Here is a 13786-nt window from a genome sequence, read left to right as displayed (position 1 = left end):
CCAGGTCCCTTGCCATGGCTGGCCCCTCTCTACAGGCTACAGGCAGGTGCCCCTGCCACCCTATGTCTTTCAATACAGGCACCTCTGGCCAGGTGGGTAGCCCCACGCCTTTACTGCCAAACATACCAATGTGCCTGCCATGGAAGCCCCCCTATTCCTGCGAAGGCTTGATTTTTCCTCCCATGATTTTAACCTGAGGCTGGAGCCAGCCGCCAGGAGACCGAGGATGTTGTGAGCCTCAGAAGTTGGAATGTGTAAACTCTTACTACCCGTGTACTCTTAATTACCTCCCCTCCTTATTTGTCTTCCTTTAACGGCCTGTCAACCAAAATCTCCCGCCTTTCCCTCTGCGCCAGCAGCCTCAATTAGGTGCACATCTGTGGCGGCTAGAACTGAAATGCCAACTACCAATGCCCACTCACAGCACCCAGCCTGGGTATAGGTGCCTGATGGCTTGGACACTCTTCAGGTACAGTCCTGCCATGCTGGTGTTGAAGGACAGAGAGGCTGCCCCTGAAATTTCCTATCCTGCCACTGCAGAATCTGCCCTGGGAATGTTCCCACCTAACCTCAGAGGGCACCCAGGAGGCTAATGCCCTTTGTGCTGGTTCCCTGGAGCCCCGCACAGACATTTATCCATCAAATAGATGGGGAAAGACACCATGGGCCCATCCTGCCCTGGACATGGGGGAAACAGAGATGCTGGAGATAGGTATCAGCAGGAGGGGCTGGGAGGGGGTTGGTTAGCTCAGGGCTTGTTGACTTTTCTGTGTGGAACTCCCCCCCCCCCCCATTCTGTCTAGCCTAGTGGGACTGCCCTATCCAGAGGTGGGGGTGGTGACATCTGGCACAATCAGGCATCTTATTTGGTGAGAGCCCCGCTTGTCCCTGTAGAGCTAGTCTAGCTTGGCTTCCCAGAGTCCACCATGCCCCTCCTGTTCACCAGGCCCCAGGCCTGTCAGGGCCTTGGGGCCTACCATACTGCCTTCCCCTGATAATATTTTCGGGGCCTCAGAGTTTGGAGCCTGTTGGCAAACCTCACTCAGGTCAGGGGAGGGGGAAACTTCAAAGTTGTCCACTTGTCAAGCCCTGGCTTGTGAGGGTGGGGCAGGTGTGGGACAACCCAGGCAGGACTGGGGAGCTAGTAAGTGTTATCCTGAGCCTTATTTCCAGCCCCTGACTTCTGCCCTCCTTAGTCCAGGGGCCACTATTCTTGCCTCCTCAACATTAAGTCCTCCTCAGGCTGACTTGTGAGTGGGTGATGGGAGGCTCACCCAGATATCATGAAGTGGGGGCTCTTGCCCAGGTGGCTACTGTTCCCCATTCCTCATCTTAGGCACAGAATCTGCGGGCAGTGACTGCTATAGAGGCCTGCCCCAAAGCCTGGCTGGCAGGAAGCATTCTCCCATCCTATCTGTGCAGGGGGAGGGGCAGGGTTCCAGGGGCAACTTCAGGGGAAATCTCTCAGATGTTCTCTCCCAACCAAGAGTGTTTCAATCTACCAAGCAATTCACTCCCATGCTCACTTCATTCTAGAAATGGGGTTAAGCATCTACATAAGCATTCACAAGGGAGGAAACTGAGGCTCTGAGAGGCCCACAAGCTGCAGAGTCAGAAGCCACACCAGCCCCAACCTTCTCCCTGCAGCAGGGAGGAGCCAGGCACCTAAGGACAAGAAATTATTGGATTGAGCAGGAGTGAGCTTCCCAGCACTGGAGGAATCTAAATACAGGCTCTGGAAGCCTTGGGGCCTGGGGTTTGGGGCTAGTCTGCACACTGGGCCTGCTTAGGCCAGGGAAGTAAATGAGTGGCTTTAGAGGGCTGCACCCTGACATTCTCGGTCCCTCACAACTGTGCAACTGGACCTGGGTTCGAGCTCAGGGAGCCAGGAGACGCAGGCTCTTTCTTCCTCTCAGGGCGTGGGGATCCAAGTCCCCTGAGACAGGACTCTTGCAGGTAGCAGGAGCCACTGGGGGTGTGCTTTCAGCACCGCTGCCCTCTTCTCTAGACTGGCTGAAGTCTGCCATTCCACCATTAAACCTGTGACTCCAGGCCTTCAGCCTGTTGAAGGTCGCGAGCCCCCAGAAGGGTCACAAACGCGCCTGCCAGGGGCCGCGGGGCCAGGAACTCTTCCGCGGGTGCCGCAGAGAGGGGCACGGAGTCCAAGGCTGGGGGCACAGAGGTGCGCACTGGGAGGTCTGCCAGAGGCTGGGGCGCAGGACGCGCGCGCACGGGCTCCGCTCGGCCGCGCGGGCCAGCACAGCCGGCTCGGGGCCGCGCGGGAACTAGGGGAGCGCGGGCACGGGCGGGCGCGTGGCCGCGGCGGGGGCGCGCGGGGGCGGGCCGGCCGGGGAGGGAGGGAGGGGGGGAGGGCGGCGCCGGCAGGTTGGCGGCGGCCGCTATTTGAGCGCCGGTCCCGGACCGGGCGCTCAGAGCGCTTCGAGTCAGCGCGGCGGAGAGATCGCGGCGCGCAGTCCGCAGAGGCGCTGCGGCCGGTGCAGCCCCGGAAGCCCCGCGCGACGAAGGCGGAGGAGGCGGAGAGGCCGAATTGCCGCCCGCCGCCCGCGCCCCCCCACCCCGCCGCCGCCGCCGCCGCCGCCCCCCCTCCCCGCGGCGCCGCATCTTGAATGGAAACATGGCGGTGCCGGCTCGGACCTGCGGCGCCTCTCGGCCCGGCCCGGCGCGGACTGCGCTCCCCTGGCCCGGCCGCGGCCCCCGGCCCGGCCCCGGCGCCCGGCGCCCGCCGTCCGGGCCCCCGCGCCCGCTGTTGCTGCTATTGCCGCCGCTGCTGCTGCTACCGCTGTGCGCCGCCCCCGGCGCCTCTGCCTACAGCTTCCCCCAGCAGCACACGTAAGTGGCCTCCTTGGCCCGCCGCGGGACCCCGGCCGAGCCCTGCGCGCCCCTCCGCCCCCCGGCACGCGCCAGTCCCTCCCCGCGCCCCGCGCGGGGGCGGGGGCGCTGGGGTCCAGCTGCCGGCTGCACGGGGGGGGCGGCGGCCCCAAAACCACAGGGCGGGCAGCCGTGGTCCCGGTGCTTGTGTCTGCGTCGCGAAACTTCCCCCGCGGTGCCCTTTCTCCCCCCAACCCCCAAAAGGGGCAAAGCAAGATCTGCAAGCCTTGGGATATGGTGAGGGGTTCCGAGTTTGCCAGCGGATTCCCCTGCGCTGTCCCGGTGAGAGGGAAACCTGAGGTTCGGTGAGGGGGCGGCCAGCGACCCCTGCCCGGCAGAGTTGGAGCCGCGCGTCTGCCCCACGTTTCCTCCCCAGTGGGAACCTGGCGCTTTTGAACCAGAGGTGGGGGACACCTCCACACCTGTCTTCACTGCCCTTTTCCTTTGATGGGAAGGGCTGGATGCAGAGGATGCAGGCACCTTGTTGTGACCGGTGCCACAGAGGGGGGTCGGTGTCCCTTGTTCTCCACCTGAGGAGAGGGTCCCCTGGAGAGCCCAACTGGGAGGTGAAGGTGCTAGGGTGGGGGCCGAAAGTGAATGGCAGGGAGAACCCTGCCCACCCCTGCTGCTGCTACCAACAAGGGAACAGCATCTCCTGGCCCTGCCAGCTTCTGCTGGTTCTCATGGTCCTTCTGAGCCTTTTCTCCGTCCCCAAGAGCCCGCAAACTTGGGCATCTTCCTCTGGTGAGCTTGGCCAGATGTATTTGGGGGTGGGGGGCGGGTATTCAGTGCATGTGGCCTTTAGGACAACAGCTATCTCTGTGGGCACCATGCCCCAGACTTATGTCAGTGCCCAGACTCCTCTTGCCCCTGTGGCTTTGGGCCATGGTGACCACCTTGTTGTCTGTTATCTGTCTCCAGGAGTGTGGAGCCACCTGTCCCTGAACTCCTTCACCAGTAGCCAGGCCTGGGGTTTGGGAAATAAGTAGCTGGGCTGCTAGTGGCCAAGGGGAAGGTGCTGGCTTCAGGGAAGGGGAGAGGCTGACTCTGCGTCATTAGACCATTTCTGCCCAAGGGTAGGAGCCCCTGGTTTTGCGGACTCCAGCTTGTAGGTTCTCCCAGTTGAGGCAAAAACAAACTCGGGAAAGGCACTGCTCTGAGTGTCTCTTCATCTCGTCATTTCTTTCCTCACACAGCCTGGCTGTGCTCAGGCGGGTGATCAGTTGGCAAATTACAGGTGCTGCACGGACGTGTCCTCTGTCAACCGTCTGGATTTTGTGTGTGTGTGTGTGTGTGTGTGTGTGTGTGTGTGTGTGTGTGTGTTTGTGTTGGGGGTGTGCAGGGAGAGGAGAATCATATGGAAGTTCAGGGCTTTTGGGTGCATTGTCTTTGATTTGCCGTGATGAAAACAGACTTAAACCACAATGTTTAAAAAGAGCAGAAGCATTATTTTTTTGTTGTTCTTTTTTCCTTAAAGCCAAGCCACAATATTTTTCCCCTAGCCATTTCGTAGCTCCTTGAATGAAGGTTTAAATAGACGTCTCTTTTCACCTCTTTCCACCTTGTCCCGTCTCCTTGCAACCTGCAGTGGGTCAGATGGCTGCTGGGCTTGCATGGGTCTCCGTTGGAAGGACAGTGTGAGACCCTGACCAGAGTGGACACCTGTCACTTTGTCCCCAGCAAGAAGACGATGAGGCGGGTGTGATGGCAGCAGCACATTTCCAGCTGGACACTCTTCTGTTGTCGATAGAGTTGGAGCTAATTTGAGGGTTTGGGACATGTCTTGCAAACCGTAATTAGAGAATGAGAGTGGGGGTGGGGTGGGGGCTGCGCGGCTCTGAGGGTCTAGAGGGAAGTGACTAATGTGACAACGACACACAGGATTTACCGTGACAGCCATCGCCCTTCAGCTGCCCTGGTCCCGCAGATGCGGATGCCCATTGATCCTTGGAGGGAGGAAGGGGAGGGAATGGAGTGAGGGGCCCCGCATGACCATGGCTAGCTGGTGGGGGCTTTTGTTGAACTAACATGAAAGGCTAAGGCGGCTGCTGTGGGGCTGCTTGGGAGTGGATGGCCTTCCTGAACTCTTCTGGGTCAGTGTGGCCAGGCTAGAATGAGACTTTGATACAGGTGGCTTTCTGAGATGGGAAGTGGGGGCCTCAGCGTCATGGCACCGAGGTGATGACCCCTCAGTGGAGGGGGCCCTAGGCAGGAAATCGTTTCCTCATGAGCGTCTGGCAGAGTGACGGGGCTTGGGTCCTCAAGCCTCTGGGTTTTAAGCCAGTGTGGGTTTGGGGTTCGGTAGCCATTATTTCTATAATTGCTGTGGCAGCGTGGCCCTCTCCCCATTAGGCGAAGTGGACCGAGGCTGCCGCTGGATCAAGGAGGACAGAGGAGTTGCCGCTGGAGTGGGGACAGGGCTTTGGTTTTGGTGGCTGAGGTGGGGGCGGGGGCCTCCCTCACCCCACCTGGAGGAGGCCACACACGAGTACATGTGTGTGCACACGTGCACTCATGTGTTTGGAGGTGAAGTTGGTGGAGAAGGAGTCAGAGCACACTCTCCCTTTCACCTGCTTCCCTGTTTCCAATTTCACTCACCCACGGCCAGGAATGGTGAGCGGTGAATGGCCACTGCTGCCGAGGGCAACGGCTTTGCCTCTCCCTGCGTCTCTCCCGCTGTCTCCTGGCCCCTCCCTGGCCCCCTTCTTGGGTTCCCCCCACCCCCATTCCTTCTCCACTTCCTTGCCCATCCCTCTCATTGCTCCGTGCCCACCCTGCCCTGCCCGCCTCTTTTGTGAGACCTCTGTCCCCTGTTCTCCAGCATCCCTGGGTTTCTCTGTCCCCTACTCTGTGGGGCCCTGGCTGAGTGCTGGGTGGAGCACCAGGCTGAGCTGCTTGGCTGGCGGCACCCTCTTAGCCCCACTCTGCCCCCGTGATGATGCTGACCAGCACCTCCTTTCCTCTGGCAGCGGGTGGGTGGGGAACTGAGAGCCTGAGGGGTCTGGACCCACCCAGCAGATTAATGACAGCTGGAGTACGTGCTCCTTTTCCTGAGTGCCCACGACGGGGCATGCGTCAGTCTAGCTACGGTTAATGGTGGGTGACGTGTGTCTGTCTGGGCCTCTGAGCCCGCGTCTTCACCTCCCTGTGACTCTCTCTATTAGAGGGAGGCAACATCACACATCTGGGTCCCCCATTTCCCCAACGACCTGCCGCAGCTTTTGCAGGAGGGAGGGGGCGAGGCTTCACAGCCTGCTGCCACTACCACTGGCATGCAGGGCTGCCAAGTGCTCACATTCCTCCTGGTGCGGAGGCTTTGGGAAGAGAGAGACCCTTGGCTGCTGTCTCCCCTGTGCCCCACCCTTATTGGGCACCTCCTCCTAGCCAGCTGTGTCAGACTGACCCCTGAGAAGATGGGGGGAGCCCTTTTAAGATGAGTCCCCTCGTAATCTGTGGGTGAGTCTCACTCTGGATTCTCAGTCACACTGGTGTCCCCAAGGAGAGATTGACTCACAAGTGGAGTGAGCACTTCTACACTCAGTGCCTCCTTTTCCCTTCTGCCTGTGTGCAGGTGGGCACTGCCAGCTTTTGGCACCTCAGATGTGTATGGGTGGACCCTGCCAGCTCCTGGGGAGAAGGCAGTTTGAGGACTTGCCGGATGTTAGGTGTAGGCCCAGCAGACTCAAGCATTGGCCTCCAGAGCTGACTCTCTGATTGGGATGACCTTGCCTCAGTTTCCCTGAGATGAGAGAATCTGCTTAAGAGGCTGGTGGTGAGAATTCATGCAAGAGGCTGTAGCCTCTGGTGGGCAGGAAGGGTTCTGCGGGTGGGCACTGTGGCAGCTATTGTAAACATTAGCATCAAGCCCTAATGCTACAGCCTGACGGACCCTTACCCACCCACCCCCATCTTTTAATATTGCTCCCATAGGCTGAGTGTCTTCCTGTCTGCTTTGCTCATGTGTCCTCTCATCAGTGCATGCTTTCCTCAGGGGTTTCCACAGCTTCTGGAGGCCTCTGGGTTGTGCCACTAGCTTAGGCTGTACCCACCCACATGGGGTATCAGCTCCTTGAGGACAGACATTGGACCACCTCCCTCCCTCACTCCCTGAAGCCCAGCTTAACTGTGGTGGGGGACACCACCAGTCTAATGGTGGGCCTCCCCTCAATGAACCCAGGCCAGACCCTTATCCACATTACTACCTTGACCTCAGAAACTGTGCCCATGCCCGTCCCACAGATGAGGAGACTGAGACTCAGAAAGATGAAGGTGCTGCCCAAAACCCCACCACTTCTGGAGGCAGGACTGAGAGAGGACTAATCTGTTGGATGCTTAGCTGCCTTGCCAGGGGCCTGGGCACATCTGAACACTGGGCCCAGGAAATTGGGGGTAGGGAACCAAAACCTAGGTCTTTGGACGAAGCATGCCTAGGCTTTCCAGCTATAACCTTTCCCACACCATCCCTCTGCTCTTCTGGGTCTCAGGCATCCTTGAGGGGGCCTTCCTTGGCTCAAGCCTTCACTGCCATCCTACTTCCATCCCTTGCCACACGTACACAACTGATCATGGGACCCCCCGACTCAGAGTTTCCTCTTCTCCAAAGCTTTGAGTCATAGGCCAGGACAGCCTGGAATGGAGGGGTGGGTAGGAGGGACTCCTATCTTGAGATGCCAAGATGCCATCACCCCCTCCAGATTCCAGTATGATTCCAGAGAGAAGGGGCATGAGGGTGTTAATGGAAACCTGAGACTGGATCCTCTAGTCCCTTGGCAGTTTTGTGAGCACTGAGGGGACTTCAGAGGACTCAGATCTTACAGATCTTACAAGTTTTCATGCTGTACAGACAGGTGGGATCTGGGGGGCTAGGGAGCTATTCAAAGGGCAGCTGGAGGTTTGGGAGAGTCAAAGTAGGCAGGCCTGTGGCATGGGTCCCATCTGGCAGGTTGTTGTCTGTGGGTAGGGGGCGGTCTCTTTCTCCTTCCTCTTCCCGCACACCGCTGCTGTCCTTGCAGGCTTCTAGATTTGAGATCTGCCTCGGGAACTGGTGACCTGTGTCTTTAAGTGAGTAGGCTCAGGGCCTCAGGCAGGAGGAGGGAACACCAGGGTCTAGGCTACCATAAAGGCAAGGGTGGGGGGCTTTCCCACTGCTGGCTACATTCCTTCAGCCAACTGGGGAGCTTCTGTTCATGTCAGGTTGGGTTTTTGGTTTTTTTTGTTTTTTTTTTTTCTCCGGTGCCTACTGTCTAAACAAGAAGCTACAGGATCAATATTCGTATTCCCAGAGGGAGGTGCATGTGTGGTTTTTGCTTTTTTTTCTTTTCCCTTCCTCTCTTGTCCTATGTAACCTGAAGAGCCTTCCGAGCTGCCTGTGGCTAAGGTTGGTGGGGGGAGAGTTAGCCCTGCAGGTGACCACCAATGGATTGGGTTGCCCCTGGGGGGCTTGCAAACTCCCCAAGGGGATATCTTGGAGCTACTGAAAAGGAGTCAAAGATGCTGTCATTCAGGCCCACACAATCTGAGCCTGACCTTTTGCGGGCAGGACCTGGGGGCAGGGCTGCTCTGCCTTGCCCTATCACTGTGGGACTTAGGCTGCAGGTTTGGTTTCCCTGGGCCTGATCCTGCTCATGGACCATCTAGTTCCTCTCTCACCTGAGCTAGGTCTTCTCCTTCTGAGGCTGGTCTGGCCCACTTGGCTCCAGGCGGCTGCTAGTGCTGGTGCCTGAGCCTGTTGGGTGGGGGGGAGGGACCTCACAGAGTAGGAGACCCTGTCTAGTTGGGGTTAGGTGAAGGGAATCTTCACATGGGGGACTTGAGGGTCTGGTCCTGGGGGGACCTCTGTCAAAGGCAATTCCAGCCCAATCCTCTCAGCTGGGTAGCTTGCATGGTGGTGACCTTGGACAAGGCCCTTCCTCCCCCTGGGCCTCAGTTTCCTCTCTTCCAGGGCTCTTCTGACTGTGACATTCGTGTCCTCAGAAGATAGGTTCAGGGTCTTCCCACTCCTCTTCACACTGTGCTCTAGCCACGGAGTGAGGGTTGACCCCCAGCCCAGCTAGACCTCATCTCCTCCAGTGTGAGGAGCCTGCACCTCCCACTGGCCTCTGGCCACACCTTGGGTGTCTTGAAGCTGCTTCTCCGACTGACCCACTTTGAGCTCTAATCAACCTAATTGTTTAGCAGAGAGGGAGGGGCACGGGAAGTCTTTCCTGCTGATCATTATCCAGCTCTCCCCACCTTGGTAAGGACTGTTTAATTGAAGGGGAAAGGAGTGGCGACGAGAGGGAGGAGCTGCCCCTCTGCTTCTCTTCCCTGCCCTCCTGAGATCATGGGTCCCTGGCTCCCACCTCTATGCCTTCCTTCCCTGCTGGCCACATCTTTCTGAATGAGTCCCCTGCTTGGTGCTACTGAGGCTCTGCCACACCTCTCACCAGCTGTGTGACCTTGGGAACTTCCTCAGCCTCTCTGGGTCTTGGGGCCTTGTCTGTAAAATAGAGTTCCCTTGATTGTGGTGCCTCACAGGACTGGGATAGGAAAGGTCCTGAGGGATGGGCCTGACCCCAGACAGTGCATGATGAGGGCATGTGGATCCTGACCTGTGAGGATTCTCAGTCCAGCTAGGTCTGCACTCCAAGTACCAGGAACCTCTCCCATCATCCGTGATCCCCCCTGCACAGCTGGGCCCTGCGAGCACCAAAGACTCACTTGTGGCTTTTGGGTCTTTCGTCCCGTGCTTGGCCTTTGCCTTGGCCTGTGTGCACATGTAATCTTGTGAATGGAAGTGTCTAAGAGTGTCCTCTTGTATGTGTTTGCACATGTGTGTTAGCTGTGTTCACTTGTGTAAACGTCCATTTGTATATGAAGACGTGTTTGGGTGTGTGTGAACATGTGTGCCCCGGTGTGCACATGCTTGCATGTTGTTTGTGTGCATATGCTCAGGTGTGTGTGCATGCCCACGTTCACATGTGTACATAGGTGGTGTGTGTGCATATGAATGCGAAGTTGAGGGTGTGCTTGTGCATGTGTGCACATATGTACGTGCAGGCATATGCATGGTTTATCTCTCTGTACCCAGAATGTGCTCCCAATGGCCCCCTCCTGCACCTGCCTTTGAAGTTAATGCCAGAGCTGGGCAAATGCTGGCAGTGGGAAATAAAGCAGCCTGGTTGTTAGGACCAGTGTTTTGCAAACTTTTATGTCAGGAACAGCCTGAGTTAAGGCTGATCTGGAAAGTTTGATCATCTACCAACTGGCGCGATGACAGTCTGTGAAGGAAACACACAGGCTGTGTCCTTGTAATTCAAATTTTTGCAAATTGAATGGTATTTAGATGCACTGGAGGACTTGGGACTCAGAGAAGCTTGGTGAGTCCATTGTGAAGTGAAGCATATTTGCAAACAGCCCTCCACTTGTGGAGAATCTGGAGGTTGAGCATGGAGGTTGGGGTGCAGGGAGAGTGGAAACCCTTGCTGTGTGACCTTGGGCTGGCATTTTTCCCCTCTTGGAGCGGGTGCCTCTCATCTGCACATGGAAGGGAGGGAGACTGGCATCCTTTGGAGCATCTGTTGTTGATTTGGGGTTCTTACCCCCAGGAAAATATTTGTGCAGTCAGTTGCGGGCATGATTTGGGGTACAATACCTTCAGCTTGATAATCTCCACATGTTCCTCTATTTGGGGCATCTGCAGCCAGATCTCTTCCTTTCAAAGATGAATTTTTGTCTACCGAGTCTTCATAAGCAAGCTGTCTGGGTGCCGTGTGCTGAGCTATGACCTTTGGGGTTGCTGTGTGCCCAGCTCAGCTCCGCCCCTGATCTGATGGGTTCTGATGTCCGAGAGAACTATTTAGTTTTGCTTTCCTGGCATTCTCAGGGCCTGTGTTGTCAGTGCTGGGACAGCCCAGTGTCCTCGGCATTTCAGGAGGAGGCTTCCGCAAAGAACAGAAGTGACTGAGAAGGGGTCTGGAGCCTGCAGGGCTAGTGAGGGTTCCTGTGGGGTCAGGGTCCCTGGGTGGGACTATCTCCTTGGGCAGTATGGGCCTTGCATGGTTCCCTTTCTTGGGAAGGACATATCCCAGCCACAGAAGTTCCTGGGGACCCAGACACCTCCATTGTAAGACCAGGAAGCTGCTGTCTGAGGCTGCAGAGAGGAGCCTCGCCCCCACCCCACCCCCGGCCCCCGCTCTGTGTCTTCTGGCTGCACACACCCTGTGGGCAGGACCCAGTCCCCAGTGCTCAATACAGGCTGCTCAAAGAATGATCCCCACTTAGCCGTCCTTGCACTATGACATACAACTGGTTCTCATAATAAGAACATCCCTGACATGGGATGCAGGAGCAAGTTGAGGCCTCTTTTGGCAAGTCCTACAGAGCAAGGCGCCTGTGTGGTGTGAGGCCCCAGCTCCTGATCTTCCTCTGGGACACACCTTGGTGCCCCCATGCCACTTTAGAGTCAGCAGGGCTTTCTGGGTACCCTCAGGAAGGACAGCTTTGTTGCCAGATGGGCAAAAATGGGCCGCCCATCCTGAGATGGGCAGAGGTCCCTGCTGCTACGAGTTTCCAGCCTGACGTGGCATTTTAGCCTCGATAACTTTCCTCTGCAGCCCGTGTTCTTTGCCTGCCGGCGCTGCCTGAAATGCTGCATTTGAAGCCTTAAAGGTCAGGCCTGGTGCTGCCACTGGTTCCTACAAACAAACAACAAAACAACCTACCTCAGCCCTGCCCCCAACTTCATTTATTAGAAAAGAGAAATGAGCTGGCAAAACAGGCTTCTGTGCTGAGGACTCTCACAAATGGACATTTCTCCTTCCCCCTGTGAGCTTTGCTCCGGGTGGGCATGGTGAGAACCTGGGAGTCTTCCCTTCCTTTCCTGGACCCCCTAGGCATGCTGCAGTGCCTCCTACTGAGGGTTAACTATGACCTTGCACCCAGAAGCCTGCCATGGGCAGAGCCCTCCTTCCCAACTTTGCATTTGAGGAACTGCCTGGGCTGGCTCCTGTCTCTGGCCACTAGCCCTGTGAATATCCAGACTCCAGCCAGGCAGAGCCACTTGCAGGTCCTAGTAGGAGCTCTGGTCTTTGCTCACCATATCCCTCAATCGTACTGGTCTGCTCATCCCAAGTACTGAGACCAAGAGCCCTTCTGACTGATGCCCTCCTCTGGCTCCCTACCCCTGTGGGCCTCTCTGACAACCCTGTGTTGGTATGGAGTAGGTGTGGAGCTGACCACTATCCTTCAAAAGGCAAGTCTGAAGAGTGTATTTGGCTGCAAGGAAAAGAGGCAGCTTTTGTATCCACCGTGGCAACCACAGCATGATGACTTTTTCCATCATGATTAGTTCCTTTATCTTCTGCCAGGGAGCCCAGAGGTGGGTCTTTAGCCTGTCATTGAGGACCAAGTCTTCACCTGCAGTCTGCATGGCTGGCCTCATTTTTAGTGGGGCTGTTCTTGGCTGAAGCCCCTCATGACAACAAGATGGCTGCCATAGCTCCAGGCATTAGAGGTATCAGACAACTGGAGTAAAGGTGTTATTGGGTTCCTCGCAAGAGGCTAGAAAACCTGGCCCAGAAGCCCCTAGCCAACTTCCCTTCACACCTCATTGGTTAGTGCTGGGTCACATGTCTACTGTAAACCAATCACTGGCAGTAGGGAAGTTGCATTGTGATTGGCTCCAGCTAATCAGGATTTACCCTTGAGCAAAGGATGGGGTCACCTTGGGGCTGGAGGTGGGAGAGATTTTTACAGACTTGGGTTTTGTTAGCAAGAAGCGGGGAATAATGGAAAATAGGAAGGCAATTTCTGCTGCGGGACCAGACCAGAGGCCTCAACGTGGAGTAGGGGTGAGGAAGAAGGTGGGAGGGAAGGGGGGGGCTGTCCATGCTCAAGGAAACATTTATTAAGGAAGTAGTTATTTTAACTACATCATCAGTCACTATGAGCTGTGCCTTGGGTGATATAGTTCATGGATCCTATCCAATGAGATTAATCCATTTTTATTCCCATTTCATAGACAAAAAAAATTGAGGCTCAGCAGGGCTGAGTAATGCTGAAATCACACAGGTAGTGAGTGATGGAAGCAGGATTCACACCCCAGTACTCAGAACACCCAGCCACAGCCTCACACAGCCCTTCTGTAACTCACCTCCTCCAGGCAGTCCCCTGACCACAGGACCCTCGGGGTGCCCCCACGCTCCTGCACTCTTCACAACTGTTCCTCTCCAAGGGCTGCCTCTTTTTATCAGACTGAGTTCCTTGGGGCATAGTTTCACAGGTGCCGGCTGTCTCACTGGGCCTGTAGTACCCCCTGAGTCCTTGGAGGCTGTGGGTGTACTGAGAAGATGCAGACAGAGGGCATGTCCTACTGCTGCAGAGTTGAGGAAGTGACCCATGGATATGGCCAAGGGGAGGGCCTGAACTTGGCTGGGTGCTGCCTGTGAGACTTGATTCCCATTTGGGGAGGGGGAAGCTGTGGAGTAGGTATACTTGTGCCTGCTAACTACAGAGGGGACTGGGTGTCCATTGGTTGGCTCCCTTGATGGATATGACAAGATCCATGCTCCAACGAGACTGCATTCTCATGACCTTGCCCCTGGCCCTTCTTGCTACTCTCTGGGCTCTGTTGCCTGCATCAGTCTTGGGTCCAGGCTGGGCACAGTGTCTAGGAGTCAGTCAGCCAAGGGCACAAGTCTTGGGAGAAGCCCTGGGTTCTGTCTTGCTCCTAGATTGGGTGCCCCTCTGGTCACTGTTCCTTACCTGTCAGTGAGAGAAAAGGATTCTCTGGGGCTGGCCTTTACTGGCACAGCTGTGAGTCCTCCAGACCAAGAAAGGCCTCCTCTGATCTGAATCTCCTTTTGAGGCCTTCTCCCACTCACCAGCTGGGAGCTGATGATGGTACTGTGATCCCCTG

The 13786-nt window shown here is 56.7% G+C and overlaps 1 protein-coding gene across 10 annotated transcripts in view; it reads left to right on the top strand.

Annotated features, from left to right (window-relative positions):
- The first annotated feature begins 2620 nt into the window (after positions 1-2620).
- The window catches only part of CACNA2D2 (calcium voltage-gated channel auxiliary subunit alpha2delta 2), a 143811-nt gene continuing 132645 nt past the window's right edge, over positions 2621-13786 (top strand). For 8 of the 10 annotated variants that reach the window (XM_043587402.1, XM_043587397.1, XM_043587401.1 and 5 more), the window contains exon 1: positions 2621-2850. In XM_043587402.1, the coding sequence (XP_043443337.1) occupies positions 2636-2850 (215 nt within the window). In that variant the 5' untranslated portion in view covers positions 2621-2635. The remainder of the gene's footprint in view (positions 2851-13786) is intronic. The other 2 variants (XM_043587404.1, XM_043587403.1) reach the window with 1 other exon arrangement.

Source organism: Prionailurus bengalensis, chromosome A2, assembly GCF_016509475.1.
Source record: "Prionailurus bengalensis isolate Pbe53 chromosome A2, Fcat_Pben_1.1_paternal_pri, whole genome shotgun sequence".
Taxonomy (NCBI): Eukaryota; Metazoa; Chordata; class Mammalia; order Carnivora; family Felidae; genus Prionailurus; species Prionailurus bengalensis.
This window is presented reverse-complemented; position numbering and strand designations above follow the sequence as displayed.